The sequence below is a fragment of the Danio rerio genome, chromosome 5, assembly GCF_052040795.2.
Source record: "Danio rerio strain M-AB ecotype USA chromosome 5, GRCz13ab, whole genome shotgun sequence".
Taxonomy (NCBI): Eukaryota; Metazoa; Chordata; class Actinopteri; order Cypriniformes; family Danionidae; genus Danio; species Danio rerio.
The window spans coordinates 18,892,429-18,913,215 of record NC_141025.1 but is presented as its reverse complement, the minus strand read 5'-3'; the positions used below and the strand labels follow the sequence as shown (position 1 = coordinate 18,913,215).

The following is a 20,787-nucleotide window of genomic DNA, read 5'->3' as shown; positions in this document are numbered from 1 at the left end:
TACTGAATCTCACATTCTCTCCAACAGGTAACAAGTGGTCTCGATGCATTGTCCTTATTGCTCCCATTCCACGCTCAGGCCTAAGTTTATAGACCGGTAAGTCCTTAAACTTCTCCACAACCACATATGGTAAGGAATTCCATCTGTCCTGGAGTTTGTTCTTTCCTTTTACAGCAAGATTTCGAATGAGCACTCTGTCTCCAACAGTCAACAGTTGAGGTTTCACTCTTGTGTCATAGAGCTTCTTGTTTCTTTGATGAGCCTTCAACGAAGTCTCAGCCGCCAGCTGATATGCTTGTTGCAGTTCAGCTTTCATTTTCTCAACGTATTGCAGATGAGTCACTCCTTTCTCACCAGCAGGTGAAATGCCAAAACATATGTCTATGGGCAGACGAGCCTCTCTTCCAAAAAGCAACTGATAAGGAGAGTAGCCTGTAGCCTCGTTTTTTGTACAATTATAAGCATGTACAAGCTGAGTGATGTGTTGACTCCACTTACTTTTTTGGGCTGGCTCCAGAGTACCTAGCATTGACAGAAGGGTACGGTTAAAGCGTTCTGGCTGTGGGTCACCTTGTGGGTGGTAAGGGGTTGTCCGTGATTTGCGGATTCCCAACATTCCCAGAAGTTCTTGTATCAACCGGCTTTCAAAGTCTCTTCCTTGATCGGAATGAATGCGTGAGGGCAATCCGTAATGAACGAAAAACTTTTCTACCAACACTTTGGCAACTGTCACAGCTCGCTGGTCTTTAGTAGGAAATGCTTGTGCATAGCGGGTGAAGTGGTCAGTTATTACTAGCACATTAGCAATACCCTTACTATCAGGCTCAAGGGACAAGAAGTCGATACAAACCAAGTCTAGTGGACCACTGCTGGTAATGTGGCTTAATGGGGCAGACTTTTGAGGTAAGGTCTTGCGTGTAATACAACGACCACAATTTTTGATGTATTGCTCAATGTCACTGGTCATACGTGGCCAGTAAAAACGATCCCTCAGTAACTCTGTGGTCTTCTCTACTCCTAGGTGACCAGAATCATCATGCAGAGACCGCAGCACTGTTAAATGGTATTTCTCTGGCAACACTAGTTGAACTTTCTCTTTTCCACTTTGGTTTTTGGTGACTCTGAACAACAGATTATTTCGAATGACAAGTTTAGGACCTTGGCGTTGCAGGAGAGTGAGGGTAGGATCAGAACCTTTTATAGGGGTGAGTGGCTTGTTTCGTGCAACGTCTTGTTTTACTTTGCCAATAACAGGATCCTGTTCTTGTGACAATTTTAGGTCAGCATGAGTCAACTGCTCTAGATGACAAACATCAAGCAACGCAGGACAAGAGTAAACAGCAGGGATGCTACCAGGTGAAACACCTAACTGGTCTATCAGTCTGGACTTTTCATCACTCCAAGACAAGTTGGACAACTGACAAATAGCTTTTACTCCAGACTGTGGAATTTCAGTCCAAGAGAAGGAAGTGGCAGGTTCCGCAGGATAACGGGAAAGCACGTCAGCATCAATGTTGTGTTTGCCTGGCTTATACTGCAGGCTGAAGTTATATGTGGCCAAGGCTGCTAGCCATCTATGACCAGTTGCATTCAACTTTGCACTTGTCAGTACGTAAGTTAGAGGATTGTTATCAGTTCTCACGACAAATGGAACTCCGTACAGGTAATCGTGAAACTTGTCTACAACAGCCCACTTTAATGCAAGGAACTCTAGCTGGTGTATGTGATATCTCTGTTCTGAAGCACTCAACTTTCTGCTAGCAAAAGCAACTGGTCGAAGTCCATCAGAGTGTTCTTGATTCAGCACAGCACCAATGCCGCTCAGACTTGCATCAATGTGGAGTACGTATGGTAGGGATGGATCAGCAAAGGCAAGTACAGGTGCCCGAGTTATACACTTGATTATCTCTTGAAAAGCTTGTTCACATGCGTTGTCCCAACGCTCACCAAATTGATCAGTCTCCTTGAAGTACTTCTTTCCTTCCACCTTACTCTTTCCTTTTGCAGGTGGGTAACCTTTCGTTAACTCTGTCAGAGGTCTTACAATGGAGGAGTAATTCTTAACGAAACGACGATAAAATCCACAAAATCCAAGGAAAGATCTTAAAGATTTCAGGTCAGTAGGCTCTTTCCACTGAGTCACCGCAGCTACTTTCTCGGGGTCTGGAGCTATTCCTGCAGCAGAAACAATGTGTCCCACATACTTGACTTTTGGCTGACAGAACTGGCACTTGTCGATAGACACTTTCAGCCCCCATTCCTCCAGTCGGTCGAGGACTTTCATCAATCGCTCCTCATGCTCTTCCAGTGTGCTTCCAAAGACAATGAGGTCATCGAGATAGACAATCACTTGTAATAGATGCATATCTCCAACCACTTTCTCCATTAATCTTTGAAACGTTGCCGGGGCCCCAGTGATTCCTTGTGGCATACGTTGAAACTGGTAGAACCCCAGTGGGCAAATGAATGCAGTTTTTTCTTTGTCTTCCTCAGACATCGCAATTTGGTAATAGCCGCTCCGCAAATCCAAAACTGAAAACCATTTGCTTCCCGCTAGGCAGTCTAATGCATCATCAATGCGAGGGGTGACATATTGATCGGGTGTAGTGCGACTGTTTAGAGTCCGGTAATCAATGCACATTCTCACAGCACCACTCTTTTTGCGCACTATTACTATAGGCGATGCATATGGGCTTCTGGACTCCTCAATGATACCAGCAGCTAGAAGATCTTTCAGATGCCTTCTGACATCATCGATATCGGCTGGGGCAATGCGCCTTGAACGCTCTCTGAATGGGTGAGGATCATGCAGTCTAATTTGATGGGTGACTCCTTTAGCCAAGCCTACATCCCATTCCTGTGTCGAAAACACATTCTTTCGCTCAGCCAGCTTCAAGCGTAATCTTTTCTCCCAAGCTGTAGGTATGTTCGAATCACCAAAGTTAAACACGTCAGGATTAATCTGATCGTTAGACTCTGTAACTCCATGAGCAACAGTGACTGTATCTGTAGGGAATATTTGAGCAACTACAGTCCCTGGAGGAACTGAGAGTTCTTTGCTGGTCTCATTTTGAATCAAAATCCTGAAATTGTTTACATCCACTGCTGATGAAGAAAAAACGACAGGGGAAACAAGCAGTCCAGCAGGAAGGGAATCAACAGGAGAGGTTTCAATGAGAAAGATGTCTCTTCTTAAAGGTTTGTCAGACTCAATTTTGCATGAAGCATATCGCTCACCTTGTGATGGGACATTAAGCATACCTGGGCCTTTCCATCTCACTTGGCCCTCAGGTTGGTCGACAGCAAAAGATGTGGTGTCCAGGTGTGTTTGAATTCTGAGTGAGTGGGCACTGCATGTGATATTAGTACCTTCACCATTTGTCATTCGCTGGATGAAGCTAGCATTGGTTCCGATGATTAATGGAAACTGCTGTGGTCCTTTAGGGTCTGGGCAGACTAAAGCAAGGATAGTGACTGTTTCTTCTGCACCAGTAAGAGCAACAGGGAATGTGACATCAACTACAATGTATCCTTTATAGGGATAATTGGATGAACTTAGGCCCCAGATGGATAGGCCAGAAAGAGGAAGTATGGGCACATTTGACAGATGTTCAGAATACCAGGAGTCGAAAACAATAGTGACTTGAGACCCGCTGTCCCAAAGAGCACAGCATGGATGTCCTCCTACTTTCACAGCAATGGTAGACGCTGGTCCAACTAAACCCTTGGGAAGACCCTTTGGCTCACAGCTGTGTATCTGGCTCTTTTTTGAAAAACAAGCTCTATCTTCAGCATGGCTGTTCGGATCACTCTTTGTTCCTTTAGCCCTTTTTAAGGAACGTACTAGCTTGTTGATTACAAGAGTGGCATTTTCAGGGGCTTTACATTTAGTTGCGATGTGTCCCTCTTCACCACATCGGTAACAAAAGTAGTCAGCTTTGGGTTTTGAAAGCTGGTGTCGCGATGAACTTGAAACAGGGGTTTGTGGTAACCGGGCATGGCTTGTTGAATTACTTTGACCAACACTCATTATAGCTAACTGTTGTTGTAACTGCTGTACTTGTTTTTTCAACACCTGAACCTCAGTCTCTTTGACTACTTCCTTTGAGTCTGTGGGGCTTAATTGGCGTGATTTCACTCTGTTCTCGATCATCATGGATGAAGCAATATTTGAACGATCAGTTTTTATCTGAGCCCTCAATTCTTGAATTTCTGCTTTAAGTTCATGTACAACAGTGGGACAAATGCTTTCTTCCTGCAAGTGTATGGGCTTTGCAGTAGCAGTTATCTTGCGTCGAGTGGCTTCTATCTCCTCAGCCTCACGAACCTCATTTAACAGACTCAGGAAAGTTGGTGGATTTTCTTTCCGCTCCCTTAATCGCAACTGCAATAGCATCATGTCAGATTCAACAGCTCCTCGAATCAATTGCTCTACTCTAGCCTTATCAGCATTCGCAGAAGTCAGTCCCCCTTTTTGGATGACTTTAGTCAGTGATTTCTCCATTCTTCGCAGAAAAGCAGAAAGTGACTCACCAGGACACTGTCTAAGAAGCCGAAAAGCAAAGTATAAGTCTTCTCCAGACTCAGAAGATCCAAAAGTACTTTCCAGAGCTTCCACATATTTCACCGCTTCCGCATCAGGACATGACATACGGACAGCTTTAATGATTTCCAGGGCTGGTCCCTTTAAACTTTCCACAATTCTTCTCCGTTTCTCCTTTTCAGAGCACTCACATTCAGATATCATCAACTTAGCTTGTTCAATCCAGTGATCCATAGTTTCTTCTCCTACAGGGGTTGGAACAATACCAGAGAAGGTACGTAAACGACGGTAGGCACTTCCATCACTCGATGGTCTTACTGTTTTTTCAAGAATTTCACCCACTGCACGAATTATTGACTCAGGTGAACTGGGATTTGCACTCTGTGGAGAAATTAGAGCATGTACATCAGTCATAGACTTGCCTTCATCCTTCAGAAACTTGGAGAGCTTGTCAGCAAACTCTGCTGGAGCAACATGAGCTGATTCTCTTTCCGTAGCTAAGATAATCATCCAGGCTTCCTCACCATCTGTAGGATGCAATTCCTCAGGGCAATTAGTGGGATCTACAACTTCTCTGCATTCACACAGCACTAACAGAGTTGTCGGAGTGGCTCCACCTTTTGAGTCTCGAACCCGTACTCGTCCAAAGAGCTTCACACTCTCGGCCACTTTTTCAATGCAAGCAGTCTCAGTGTTTTGTGGTACTCCTGTCAGCAACAACGCATGAGCTGGGTCAATTACTGCTTCTCTGCACCACTCAAGAAGTTCACTCTGCAGTTGTGGGTCACTTCTGAAAGACATTTCTCAATAATAAGCAGTTAGTTACAAGATGGTGTCAGTTTTTCCTCTTCAGTGTTCTTAAAGTGTATTAAGGTGTTTAATTTACTCTTCTTAGGTTATCAGGAAAAGGTGGGAGTGAATCCCGGACGAGCCCCCAATTTGTGTAGCGCCCCCTGCCCTCTTAGGCTTTGTCCTGACCTAAGCTCTATAGGGTGGAGCACCGGATTCCTACAGTTTAGCCTCTCGACTAATATTTCACTCCCCCTAATCAGATACCACTTTTAGAGATCTTCAATGAATAAGTAAGCAAAACAAATTAAGTTATAAACAAATAGAAATTTATTTATAAACAAAATAAAATAAAGATGAGTATAGAGGTATTTGTTATTTATAAAGGTGATATTATAGGTATAAATATAATTATAATGCTATTTATAATAAGATATGAATTATTAATACAACCTTATATCAATACACAATAGATAAAACACTAATTGCAAAGAGAAACAGTTATTAACCTTCAATAAACACACAGTATGAGTATCCAACAACTGGACCCCAATCACTTAAGCAATAAGCATTTTACACTTTTGTGACTTGATGCACTTTTTAGACGCTCCCTTACTAAAACTATAAATTCACTCTTGAATGATTTAGATTACTCACAAGTACTTAGTGCATTCGTATCTCAGATTATAGAATCTCAAAGCAAATATTCTCCAAATATAAATGTTAAAATAACACCTTTTTCACTCTTTTTTGTAAACGTTAACAGCAATGAACACTTTTGCAACACTGAAATATTGAAAGTGGGCCCACTCTCACACACACACACACACATACAGTCTCACCCACCCTCGATGCAGGCCTGTTATGTTGCTCGGGTGCGTAGTGGCCTTTGAAACTGCAAAATGGCCTCTTCACTCTTAAAAGAGCAAAAAGAAAACACTGTAAATGTACCTGGCGTTCCTGCAGCCGTCACGATCGTCGTCCGTTCCGCGATCGTCGTTCGTCCGTTCCGCGCGATGTCGTCTGTCCCGCGATCGATGTCCCCCACCGCGAACCGTCAGTCCGATGCAGCGTCAGCACACAGCATGAACACTCCCGCCGATGCAATGAATCTGTCCTCCTGAACGAGCTTCACTCTCTTAACAGTTCACTCGCTAAAACACTGCGTCAGTCTAGTGTAGCATTGACTGCTAAAACACGAGGATATGGTCTCACACGAGCTTCAATGTCTTCAGCTCACAAACGGTCTCAATATACTCGCAATTATTACACTTAACGCATACACTATGGTTCTTAAACAACTTTAGCACACTTTAAATCAATGTAAACTGTATATAACTCACGATTTGCAGTTATAACACTTAAGTTTCTCTCAGAGACAAGCCTCTGCGGTCTCGTTCTCTCGATCTTCTCCTCAACTCTCACGATAAACCAATAATAGCTTATTCACCTATAAGAGAGGCGGGGACTAATTGGTATAGACCCAATCAGGTATTAACACACAAACTTGATAGCAAAAAGCACATTTTCACCCAAGTGCAAATCAAACACTGAAATGTAGCGAACGAGTTACTTAAAGGGAAACATACCATATAACTCCTATAATAGTATGCATACTAAAATGCACTTTCTTAACAGAATAGTGGTCTGTTAATATTCTCTGTCTATTAGATTACCATAATATGAAAAATATAATTATAATCTCTGTATATTTCTATGTATAAAAATATATTATGCTCTGCTTTTAGGTGCAAGTGGGTTTAAGTAAGCTCTTTTTTAATAAGGGCTACATGTGTTAATATGAATCAGTAGTACACTTAAACACCTATTCCAACATTATTATGCACACAAACCTACATTTTTGGCCTTTAAGTCCAGGAAGAACTCTTACAGATTTATATTTATGAATTCTCATATATTTACATTACATTACACTTACACTGTTATTTCTGCATTATGCATTGGATGAAGTTTTTTTTTTTCTTTAATTGGACAAATATTTTTTTCAGGTTGACAGTGGTATCTTAATTTTGTTGTTTTATTTTTATCATTGTGTTGAATAATTATTTGTTATTGTATTCACATGCATGTTTGGGGGGTTTCAAAGTGTTTTTATTGTGTTGAAAAATTAGTATGAAGTCTTATTCTTATTTTTGTTGCTGTAAGGAGGACAAATTGAATAATATATATATTATTCAATATATATATATATATATATATATATATATATATATATATATATATATATATATATATATATATATATATATATATATATATATATATATATATATATATATATATATATATATATATATATATATATATAAAATAACTAGTTTAGTTATATATATATATATAAAATAACTAGTTTAGTTTGGTTATATATATATATATATATATATATATATATATATATATATATATATATATATATATATATATATATATAACTAAAGTAGTTATATAAATATAACTAGTTATATAAATTTTTTACTTATAAATTTATAAGTTGGCATCCATACTCGGTCTACAATTGGCTCTGACAGATAGTAGCATGCTCGCTTTAGGCTCGACATCCAATCAGAGCACAGCAAAAACTCTTACCTCAGATTACGTCCCTGTGTGAGAGCCAGGGGCCCCATGGAGCCCAAAACATCCTGAGAGGACAAGCAGTTGCGGAAATCTGCACACAGGACCAGAGAGTCCTGCTTATCGGCAATCAAATTCCTATTAGAGATTAATAGAAATGACACAAAATATCAACAGGTGTATGGCTTTAAGTTGATGCATATTTTGTTGATCACTCACCAGGTCTCTAGTGATGAATTGAAGCAGTACGTTTTTCCATTTGACAACGAAACCACTGCTACACCTTGCTGCGTTATAAGAGACTGGCTTACTGTTGCGTCTGTGCCTGGTGTGAATAAGAGATCAGGTTTTACAATATGTTACTTTTTTTTCATGCAGATCAGAAGATTTATATGCAAAAGGTTTAAGATTGCTAACATTTTTAACTGTTTCTGAAAAGTAATTCTTGCCAAGGCTATTTTATTTGAGGAAATACACAGTAAATCAGCAACATTAAAGGTGCAGTATTTAAGTTTGACACCCAGTGGTTTAACTGGGTGTTACATTCCTAGATCAAAACAAACGCAAGCGCAGGTTGCCAGATTGAGGACCAAGACTGACCATCAAGCCTAAAGGCTGAATTACATCATGTTCTAAATTAAAGCAACTTTATTACTTCAATTGACCTCATTTGTTAGTTACCTTAGATAAAAAGCACCTGACAAATGATAAAATATCACATAATGAAAAAAGTTCAGCAAATATCTAATCTAATATAAAAGATCTTCACTTAAAAACAAAAACTCTCACCTGATAGGATTGGATTCAGAGATTCATTTTTGACCAGAGCCGTCTGTTTCTGAACATCCCTGCCAAAAAAAATCTATGTCAGCATGTACAACCTAGATCTTTAAAATTTTGCTTAAAAAAAAAAAAAATAGTAAACACAGCCACATTTATGAGAAATGAAAGAGCAAATGTCTGGCCTATTCTATTGAGAAGCAGAGAATCAGTACCAGACAGACAGCGTGGCTGATGCCATCAGTGCCATGACGAAGTGACCCGAGCAATGAAGTGCTGACATGGGTGCCGGCAGCATGATGGAGGGAATCAGCCTCCGTCCACAGGCAGTGAAGACAGAGAGAGTTCGGTCTTCGCACGCTACCGCAACCACATCACTGTGAAGAGAGAAAGAGAAGATACTGATAGCAGAGACGCAACCCTCAACAATGCAAGTAAATCACTCACATATGCAACCAAATTTGACACTGGAGTAACTAAATGATGTCTGTTGTTAGTCATAGAAGAATAAACCGTTAGTTGGAGGTTTAGAATAAGTTTAGCACTGAAATATATTCACTTGACTGCTCCTAAACAAATTGAATGAGCACTTTTTGTCAGTGTCTTGATGCTACAGTGAGTGCATTATCGCTGTTCATATCAATAGATGCGCAGGGTAGTTGTAGTGTCATGATCTTTAGTGTGTAAAATGCAACGTAACTTGAATGACATCACTTTGCATTTCTTTCAAACACTATAGTGCTTAAAATGCTAGATCGATTTTCTTTGTCTCGTTTCTAATCCAAAGGTCTATCTATATTCTTAAATCAAGAAGCATTTTCTAGACAAGCAAAAAAAAAATTTTGTTTTAGGAAATAATTGTCCCATATGTCAATGGGGTAAGCAAAATAATCTAATGTCAAAATGAAAACAAGATTATTTTGTCAAGCATCACCAACTTTCAAGTAAAGCTGAACTTTATTGTGAGGACACAGTAGAAATGTCATGACTTGCAGGACCACAGTGCTACATATCAATTAAACATAAATATAAACATACAACAATAGAAACCAGCAATTTATTGAGTCAAACCAATAGACATCTGATAACTAAGGGTGTTTCGGAACCTGGAGCGTTTGCCTCTTAGCATGGTTCATTTGGCATATGTGAATCCAGCAATTGCACTCTAATCCACACCAAAACAGTCTGAGACCACATCAAGAACTAGGAGAAACATGGTGAAAATGTTATTCCGTTTCAGAAAAAAAAAACAATAGATCTACAGGTGTGAAAGCACCATAACTGTAAATATACTGTGAGTAATTGTTTTAAAAGTGTACTTTTTAGTCTAAACATTATTCGTTTGTGTTTTGTTTAAATTGTTTATTTGCAATTTAAGATCGATATCTTGTAGATTGCAGTGCATTATCCAAGATTTTGACAGTCCCATTTCTGATCAAGTCTTTGAAGCAGCATGTGTTTGTAAAAGTGTCTAGTGCATATGAATGCGTTACAACAGGTGGTTTGTACAGCCCACTTACCTTTATTCGACAAACTTAGGAATTTATTAAAAATAAATAAATAAATAAAGACAGAAAATAGTGGATTGCTTCGTTTTTATGGTTGAGTGCTCACCTGCTCCCCGTTGCTATGATTATTCGACTGGCCAGCAGTGTGTCCCACTCTCTGCCCTCTCTCCTCCATTTGAGCTGACTGAGACGAGCTCCAGACACCACCGAGACCTCATTCTCCACCTCCAGATACGTGACGGCATCAGTGCCCACCTAAACATGCAGGTTAAAACCCCATGAAATGTTTTATTTGACTTGTTTATTTACTTTTTAAATTTATGTAGGCATCTCAATGGTAATCTGGTAATAAATAATTATAGTTATCAACAGACATTTTAAATTAATACTAGACAAAAACAGATAAATACAGGTAGGTAGTACTTTTTTTGTACAGTTTTTTTTTCTAATTCACCTTTTCTTTCAGTACATGACAAAGTAATACAAACACATATTACAGGTTAATACTAATAGGCCTATTATGTTAAAACCAGAACATTTACAAAGGTTAAAATGAAAAAAAAAAAAAAAAACTAAATGAGGAGGAAAAGAAATCCAGGTAAAAAAACAAACAAACAAACAGGTAAATTAATATACAAGTTAATAAATGAAAAACAAATTAGTCATAAAAATATTTATATTTTAATATATATATTAATATTATTATTAATATTAATAATAATAATTAATAATTCCTTACATTATTATAGTATAGTATAGTAATATAATTATATGTATATTTTCTGGACACTCAAAGCCCTTTACACATTTGGAATCTCCTCACCCAACACCAGTTAATTGATTAAATAAATGAAGAAATAATAATAATAATAATGATATAAAAAAGATAAATTGTTTAAATTATTGCGTTACATAAAAAGGCCAAAAGTCTTCTCAAACTAGAGATAGAAAAAAAAAACACTTTAAATTAGAATACTGCAGTCCATCCAGTAAAACATGATGGTAGTTCTGCATCTTTTAATATCCATGTTTAAAGCTTGTATGATTTGTAGGATACTTGGGTGTAGGAATAGGAGTGTATGATCTTACCTGAGTGCTGAATGATTTCTGTATGGATGGGGTTGAAAGTTTTAACACCACTGCAGGTGTTGCTAATCGAGGCAGCTCCTCCTTCACTGAGACTGGAGTCTAGAACAGAAGATTTAGAAAAGTAAATTTGTCTTCTAATCAAGATGCTCAAGATCTCGCATGTGCATGGGTCACTAAGCTTATCGAAAGAAATCTAAATAAAGTTAAAGAACAAGCATTTTTAAATATTATTAGGTTTGAGATATGCGAGATCCTAGTGAAATTGTAAAAAGTCAATGAAATGGCCATATTATAAAATTATCAAAATATTTATCCATGACATGTCTATAATAATTAAGGTAAAAAAAAAAAAATCATTAAATTTGCTTAATTATTTCTATTGAAAGTTTTGGTCAATATAAAAAAGCCACTACCTTAAAGACATTTAAAAAAAAAATAGCTTTCCTAGTTGGCATATTAGAGTTATGATTTATGACAGGGCTATTCAATCAATTTGTCATTTGGGCCGGACATGAAAAGCATCCCAAATGAGGGGCACATTTCTAAGTTATGTTTTGAACTGCATAACAATTATGGATGAGACAATTATAGATTTTGGCTGTCCGCACATTTCTTATGGCTAGCACAGCACTTACTAGCTGGCCTCCGTTACACTAATTTAGATTTTAAAACGTTTGTTTACTTCAAACATTTATTTATAAGAATACTCTTTTTTTTATTCTTTTTTTTATACCTGTTATGTAACCTTTTACACAGCGCAAGTCATGATAACACTTCACATCATGGTAAAAGCCTCAGCAATTAATTGCAAGAAAATTTGATACTGTCAAGGTCTCTACGGCTTTTGTGGGGCTTAACAATATCACAATAGTACATGCACAACATCAGATTTCAATCTGTCCCATCTGGCCGATACCCAATCCAGTAAAAAAAATAAACAAAAAGGCAGTCGATTTTGAAATTGGTGTTTTCAAAACATGTCTCAAGAAGTTATGTCACCTGCGGGAAAGGTTGTGATATGGGCATCATCATTTTGGCATCTTTCCTCGGCCTTCCCTTCTTCCTCTTCTCCACCACCTCTCCTCCCTCAATCTCTCCCTTCCTCTTGGCCATAGACAGTGTTTTGTTCATGATCTTGTCCTCGCTGTCGCTGCTGGTTTCATCTTTTCCTTTTGGCTCCTTCACAGAGCTGCTGTCTTTTGCCCTGAGACAGACACGCAAAACATCTTCAGCTTGGTTTTTAGTTTAGTTAAAAGAAAAAAAATGCACTAATAACCACAATAACTTTATTACCTGTCAAGTGGCGTGATGCCTATGGTGATGGGTACGCTAGTGACCCCTGGTGTGGCTTTTGACCTTTCAGTAAATCGTGAATCTAGTGCTTTCATGGGCTCGATTTTGGAGGCAGAAGTCAGCAGCAGAGTTGATTTCATACCGATGGAGTTTACAGGTGCTGTTGCACTAAAAGAGAGAGCAGAGATAATACATGAAATAAGATTTTCACTAAGTATCCACCTTGTTCCTACTGCCATATTATGGGTTGCAATTACAGTTTGGGAAACTTCCATTAAGAACTGAAACCAAGAGCTATAAATAATAAGACTGTGCTACCAATACTGCTTTATTTTTACTCATCCAATGGAAATAACTGTTAGCATTTTAAAGAGATATTAGCATTACAACCAATAGCAAGCGTTTCTTGAATCCACTGTGGTTTGGTTCCTATAGATTTTTTTTCTTTTTTTAGTAACAATTATTTTCTTTGCTGTTCCCTACAGCAAAGTAATACTACCTTTTTATCAGTAGATTTTAATAACAGGGACAATGCTGGATAATTTCAAAGCAGCCAATAGCTAATTTAACAGCCTTAGTCATTGATTAGTTTTCGTTACACTAAAAGAGTAAAAATATCTATATAATATATACACAGGGGTCAATATAATCAACGACCAACCCGCCAGATGCGGGTAGATTTCAACTGTGGCGGGTTAGATAGCCGCTCTTACTGGCCACTTTGGCTGGCGGAAAATAATTTTTAAATTGCTAGTGCTGGCTCGTTACTTAAGACTAGTTTATGACTGTTTGTCAATATGCGTGCAAATGTGATCTTAGAATTGAGAAGCAGCATGACTGTCAAAAACAACTGTTCGCACGAGCAAAAGAAATCAGGTGAATAATGAATAAGGATTACATGTACACTGGGACAGCCGATCCTCACCCACTGACGCGCTATTGTTTCCTAGCGCAAAGAAACCGTGCCTAGAAATGCAACTCATGCACTCAGTTCTGCTACTTTCAAGAGCTCGAGATTCTTTGTAAGCGACAGCAATTGCCGATTTCGCTTTAACTACTCTTTGAATAGATTATTAATGGGTCTAACATTAACTGTGTAAGCGTGATCATCCTTTCATTAACGCACACGGAATGTTTTTTTACCTGCTTTCTTTTTTCTTACAAGTTATTTTTGTTAATGGTTTAATTTTCAATAACATTGCTTTAATAGGGGATTAACTCTCTATTTACGTATAGTTAACTGGTGATCTGAGACCTTTAGCCAGGACAGATTACTGTGCCTAGTTTTAGATACATGAGAATAATTTTAACCATCAATTGTTTTTCAAAAAAAAATTGTTGAATAAAAAGTGTAAGTATACGGCATAGTTTTGACACATTATTTGAAATTTGTGGCAAAGAAATAATTAGTTTGGTGTGGCCAGAAAAAAAAGTTAAATTGTTAGTATTGAGTCCTGATCTATCATGTGAAAAAAAACTAATTACAATGCGACACTATGAAACCACAGCTAATTTTGCTCATGCTCATTGAGCAAGGTCATACACAACACACAAAAAAGTAAAATGTGGACATGACACAATTTAAATCAAGTAATTTTAGCATGCCAAAGTCAAATTTATGAATATAAAATATATTTTCAGATGTATTTACTAGCTACTTTCACAATGGCTGGTGAACAAAAAGTTAATGTCAAGCACTGAATATACATATAAAAAGCCACATTACCAACAGGGCTGAATGATTTAGGGAAAATATCTAATAGTGATTTTTTTGACAGATATCGCGATTTGCAATTCATTTATCTAAAAATTAAGGCTAGGCTCAATATTGTACTTTACACACTTAAAGGAATAAAACATTTTTTTATTTTGCTATATTCAATAATTGTATATTTTCAACTGAAATTATGTAAAAAAAAATAAATCTATGAGCACTAGTCTTTGAATTACCGCAACAAAGATTATAATTTGAGCGGAGTGTGTCGGTTCTTCCTTTATACAAGAGTCTCTCGTTTTCTCTCTGTTTGTATGTAGTAAAACATGGAGCTTGTCAATCAGAGGAATTCAGGCTTGGTTTATTAGTCAATGGACTATATGCAAAGTAGGTATTTTTCAGCCAATGATGAACTTCCCTTGAAAGGTTTATATGACTATTTTTTATATGACTATTTTTTATTATATATTTTATAAGGTTCCTTTTACAGCATCAATGTTGTGATGCAATTCAAATATAATAAGTTAAATAGCATCCATTCAGCATTCATTTGGTTGTTAAATCCTAAAAAGAGACGAAAGACAGTTTAAGCAAAGGCGCCATCATTAGCGGCAGGCTAGCGCAGAAATTCCATTGAAAATACAGGGGTAAAATTAATTTACATATTTTAAAGACATGGCGAGGAAAACTATAATTTAATGCAGTGCTTCTTGTTTGGTCTGATACCCACTTTATATTAAATCTCAGCCAGGCAATGAAGATCGCTGTTTTTTTTTTTTAAGTAATCAGATCTTAAATACTGTGTTTTTGTATGGGATGACAATTAACCGGAAGCCCTGGGGCTGGCTGACTGAAATTAAAAGTCTGTGTAAAATGGATATACTCCATTATCAGAATTGCTGTGTATCCACTGATATAACTGTGCTGTTAGACACGGTGAGTGAAGCGCGTGAACTTAGTGTATAAGAACAGACTCATCTAAAGCTTATATGAATCCTCGTGAGGCGGCATCGGCATTATCATCATCATCATCATCATCATCATCATCATCATCATCATCATCATCATCATCACTACCTACGCTCCCATGTTTGTTTATGGTGGGTGGGACCTCGACTGGTTTGGATACTGCTGATTGGGGAAAGTTAAGCTGCGCTCACACTATTGGCAGAACCATACAGAGGACAGTCTTTCATTTGCTTTCAGAGTCGGATAGAGAATAAATGTGTTTATATATTTATTTTGCATTCATATCGCAGCCATTGGGATAAGCTAATCACAACGTTTCAAATCACGATTTTATTTCAACTTCGATTAATTGTTTAGCTCTAATTAGCAGGCAGTCCCAAAGCAATGTGCCTTAGTTTTTGTGTTTGGTAATGTTCTGAAACGCACTCATAATATTACTGGAGAAAGACTTTTTTAGTGTTTTTTAGGTTGTATATGGTCTGTTAAAGGTCATTTGCCAATTTTAATATGCTGACTTTTCATATTCAATTAAAAAAATAAATAAATAAATAAACTCATTATTATACCTGTAAACCCATACCAATTTTACCTAAACCCTTTTTTTTTTTCACACTTCACTGATGTTCACAGTTATGCTCCCATAACTCACGCAAAGCATCATGGAGGAAAGGAAGGTGGATAGAGTAACGCCCTATTCACACGGGGCGTCAGCGTCAACGCTTCCCATTCACTTTGAATGGGTGACGTCAGGCGTTGCCGAACTGCATTGTGGATCCGTCGGCGCCGCTTCAGAAGCGTTCCTCGCTGCAGAAGTTGGGACCAGCTCAACTTTTCAAGCGCCGACGGAAGCGTTAGCCAATCAGATCGCTGTATGCAAATACACCAGCTCAGACAGTGGGCTATTGCTAACTGAATTTCATTGGCTGACGCTTCTATGACGATCGTTTCAGCCCCAACTTCAGACACGCCCTCTGTCAAGCGTTGACGCTGAAGCCCCGTGTGAATAGGGCGTAAGAGAGAGACACCACACATATACACTTACCTGTCCTTGTTCTCTTCTGCAGTTTTGTTTGGAGAGGTGGTGCTGGGGTCATGAGAGGGTCGTAGGCCCAGTGAGTTGGCCGTGTTGGAATCAGAAGAGATCTGTGGGGTGAGCTGGGTAGATGCGGATGACCCCGGCAAGATCGGAACGCTGTTAAACAATGCTGGTGAGAAGTCCCTTGGTAAAAGAAAACGGATTCAGCAACTGAACGCACGCAATGGCATAGGTGAGTGGTAATTTTAGATGTGTTGCTGTGTGTGTTCTTTACCCTGTGTCGAGCTGTGCGATGCAGAGAGGTGTGATTCTTCTTCTCCCGTCTGCTGTTCTGGTCTCCACCTGCTTTTTTAAGAGGTTCTACCCAATCCAAAGAAACAGAAGCCATTTGTTAATAAACCGAAAAAATCCAAGATTGTCTGTATTCACTAGCAACGTGACATCTTTAAAGCTGAAATGTTACTTCATGTACAATAACTGCAAATGTGCAATTTATGCAAACTTTTTGGGGGGGTACAGGTCAGTTTTCATTACATTATGACCAAGGTATCAAATAATAAACAGCAATGCAGTCGCATGCAGACTGATACTGGCAGATGTTCAAGTATATGCAAAAAAAAATTTTTAATCACACACCTACACTTTGTCTTTTGCATGTAATATAAATATAATTTACATAACCACACATTATGTGTATATGGGCTGGGCAGTATGATTGTGCTGCTTTGATTACACTATAAACATTAAAATCAGGTTATGCCCATCTGAGCATTAAAGGATTTAAATTGGGTCCAAAAGTGTGATTACAATCTCCAAGTGTGTGTGTTGCAATCCTTATATACCAGTGAAACTTAAAGTTTTATTTTTTTCTCCCAAAGAAGCAGGATTTACATCATGCAGGGTTTTTTAGTTTTGTTTTCAAAGAAAATTTACTCAAGTGTATAATTGAATACCCTTTCATTGTTAGTGGCTGTTTTAGCCCCCTTAACTTCCATTGTAATGACATTTTTTGATTGCAAAGCCTTGACACCAAATAATCATGCATTTTTTATTGTTGGTGGTTTTCCCTTGTGAGAAGAGGTTAAATTTACTGTTGATCATCAGTTGGTTCAACAGAAATGACTGTGATTGGCTGTGAAGATCATCAGTTAACCGAACTTGACACGGTTTACTAAGTGTAAACATAGATACATGGACACTGGAGCATTTTTAAGCCATGAAGATCAGTCGTTTCATCAGCAGAACACTCGTATGTCAGCTTATGAATAGACCAGCTGATCTTCGTGGCTTTAAAATGATCCAGTATCCCTATTTCTTTTGTTACACTAAACCGTAAACAGCGTTGAGTTCAGTAAACTGATGATCTTCACAGCCAATCACAGTCATTTCTGTTGAGCATGTGAACACAATGGAAAATCAGCGCTGTTTAGGAATGCTCTTAACAGCACTCAAATGTAAGTGGGAAATGAACATTTTTTAAATTCCAGTACTGATTGGTATCTAATTTCACAATAAGCATTTTCAAGGTATAGCGTGGTTTAGAAAAGTCAAGGTTTTAAAACTGTCAAAAGTTTCAGCTATAACTTTCCTACAGTAAGTGTATTATTTTTTTATTTACATTTTTTTTATTTAAATTTGTTAGGAAAACAGTATTTCCAGCAGAAAAGATCTCCAAAGATGCCATTTTAAATTGTAAAAAATCTGTTTTTGAAATAAATGAAGATGGCAGAGGTCAATAATTAATTTGAATTATTAGGCCTGACATGTTTACTGCTCCAAAATATTTCAAATGTTTCTCAAAATAACATATATTGTGTTCAAAATGGATTTTTTTACCCATACATTTTAAAAGAATATATTTCAGAGCAGTAATCACAGTACTGTCAAACCGTGATATTTTTTATCCAAGGTTTTCATACTGAATCATTTACCGGCCCAGGCCTAGTTGGCACCATTATATAGATAGACCTGTGCAAAAAAAGTTTCTAGTTTTTATATGGATTTCTATGGAGTATAAAACAAATATATAGTGTGTGCAGAAATACACTTACTATGTTCTGAGAGCTAAGATGATTATTTTGATTTTCTCAGACATATTAAGGCAAGTGCGCAAAGGTCTCTCTCTCACACACACCTACTAAAGTCAATATAAAAGGCAGAAACAACGATTTTTTGCACTGCAACTGATGATCAGCAGCAAAAATTACAAATTGTTCCTTTTCCCAACAGAAAAAAAACACCAACAATCAAGAGTAGGTGATAATATGATGTCATGGCTTTGCAATAAAAAATTTCATAATAACAGAGGTCAATGGGGCAAAAACAGCCACCAACATAACGAAAGAGTAGTAAATTTGCTCAGAGTGTATTGTTGAGTTAAACATTTTCAAAAAATGTATCAAAATAAAATTTGTCACCAAAAATCATTCCATTTGCTGAAACAGAGAGAAAGCTGTGGCCAAAATAAGACTCAAAATCCTGCACTAAGTGAATGAAAATATCCCCAACAGCCCACAAAAGTTAACATTTAATATTTTTTTAAGGAAAATTTCATATATAATGCATCTGAATAATTTTAACCACTAAAAAAGTGCAATGTGTGTTGTCACATGATCTTTCTTCTGACCTTCCTGATGTCCTCCAGGGACTCTCCGTTGAGCACATTAGTAAGTTTGGGCGTCTGGTTTTCAGGGCCGCTTCCCTGGGCTACATTAGCGTTCTGGTTCCCCTGTCTTTCCTGCTGATACTTGAGCATTTCAGGGTTTTCAATGATTGTGGTGGAAAGCTGTGACTCCATTGTGATGGCCAGACTCTTTCCATAGATGTTTTGATGAATGGCATTCTGTGGAAAGATATAGAGAAGCTTCAATTGGAGAATCAAGTCATTTTATTGACACCCTGTTTGTTTGTTTATGGAGTGTAGAGTAGTAGTAAACAGAGTAGTGATGCTACATTTTCATTGGCATGACAGTCAGCTCAGCTGTTTTCACAAAAGTGCGACTTCTGTAACAAGTCACTTTTTATTTTTACAAAACACTGTTTATATCACACTGCATGAAGTGAGAAAAGGCAATTAGCAAACATCTCTAGATTGTCTGTATCTGGAAAAAACGATTCAACCAATTGCTCAAAAAACAAGACATTTACTTTCTTAATTATGAATTTATCAGTTAAATTAATGGGTGTACTCTTAAATTAGATTTCACTTTTGTGATATACAAATACTTATATACTTAAATACTTATAAATACTTAATACTAAATAAAATCATAACACCCCCCCTCATAATTATATAATGAGTTTTTGCTGTCTATAAACACTGTTAAATGTTAGCTACACTGCAAAAAAATATATATATATACTTTTTTGTCTTGTTTCTACTCCAAATACCTAAAAATTCTTAAAAATCAAGAAGGACTTTCTAGACAAGCAAAAAATATTGTCTTGTTTTCAAAAATAATTATTCAACACTCAGTGAGTTTTTCTTTAAAACAAGCCAATGGTGCAAGCAAAATAAAGTTGTTTTTGCTTTGAAATTACACTAACTCTAAGTGTTCAACTCTGGTTTGTGTGCTTTTTCTCCACCTTTTCCTCTTCATTCAAGGGATCTCCCAGTTCATCCTGCGAGAAGTCCAGGAAGGCCACAGTTCCATCCATGGAGCACACCAGGAGTCCCAGTCCATTCAGTGTCCTAAGAGTCAATTCACGACATGCATGTAAGGATTTACCCCAATAAGATCTCTATGACTCTTTACAAAGCTTGAAACATAAAGCCTTTCCCTACCATGTAATATCCATTATGGATTTGTCAAATAGGTCATGGATGACCACCAAAGGACGCTTGAGTGAGGTGAGCTGAAAAAACAGGACATCTGATTAAAGGTGCGTCATGTCAACATACAGAAACATCATACCCTAATTGTGTGATTTTATTTAGGCATTCAGAAATGAAAAATTTCTCTGGTCATGAGTCTTAGCTCTTAAAGTTTACATGAACCGAAGGCTACAACTGTTAGTTTTTTTTTTTTTTTCTTTTTTCATGATGTGACTCAGTTTCTAGAGAAATAGAATATTGACTAAGAAAACTCACTGCTTAATGGATGCAGTAAAGAAGACATTTTATTCAGTAAGATGAGGAAAAAAAGATTTCGGGAGAGTTATTACAACCTAACAAACACCTCCTCCTCACCATTTCTGTTTGTGGTCAAAACTGACAGTTGGAGGGGCGTGGATAAGCATGTTGACCGCGCCCAATAGCTAAGATATAGGTAACAATTCTGACAATTTAACTGAAAAAAAGGAAGTACATTTTCAGATTTCAATTGAAGATTACAAGGGAAAACCTTTCTTTTTCTTAAAGACAAAATGAATTTGGCCAAATATCATATGGTTAGTTTTGATTTCATTTGTACTTTAAATAGTAGCCCTAAGTTATACTCGAAGAAAGGTTCAATAATGGCTATTGTCAGAGTCT

The 20,787-nt window shown here is 37.4% G+C and overlaps 1 protein-coding gene across 1 annotated transcript in view; it reads right to left on the bottom strand.

Annotated features, from left to right (window-relative positions):
* Nucleotides 1–20,787, bottom strand: part of hira (histone cell cycle regulator a) — a 35,191-nt gene that overhangs the window by 6,737 nt on the left and 7,667 nt on the right. The window contains exons 10-22 of the mRNA XM_087253355.1: nucleotides 20,098–20,168; nucleotides 19,899–20,004; nucleotides 18,940–19,155; nucleotides 16,588–16,673; nucleotides 16,320–16,496; nucleotides 12,595–12,762; nucleotides 12,301–12,505; nucleotides 11,302–11,400; nucleotides 10,319–10,467; nucleotides 8,920–9,081; nucleotides 8,714–8,772; nucleotides 8,144–8,249; nucleotides 7,940–8,062 (exon numbers count right to left, since the gene is read on the bottom strand). Of these exons, the coding sequence (XP_087109481.1) occupies nucleotides 7,940–8,062; nucleotides 8,144–8,249; nucleotides 8,714–8,772; nucleotides 8,920–9,081; nucleotides 10,319–10,467; nucleotides 11,302–11,400; nucleotides 12,301–12,505; nucleotides 12,595–12,762; nucleotides 16,320–16,496; nucleotides 16,588–16,673; nucleotides 18,940–19,155; nucleotides 19,899–20,004; nucleotides 20,098–20,168 (1,727 nt within the window). The remainder of the gene's footprint in view (nucleotides 1–7,939; nucleotides 8,063–8,143; nucleotides 8,250–8,713; nucleotides 8,773–8,919; nucleotides 9,082–10,318; nucleotides 10,468–11,301; nucleotides 11,401–12,300; nucleotides 12,506–12,594; nucleotides 12,763–16,319; nucleotides 16,497–16,587; nucleotides 16,674–18,939; nucleotides 19,156–19,898; nucleotides 20,005–20,097; nucleotides 20,169–20,787) is intronic.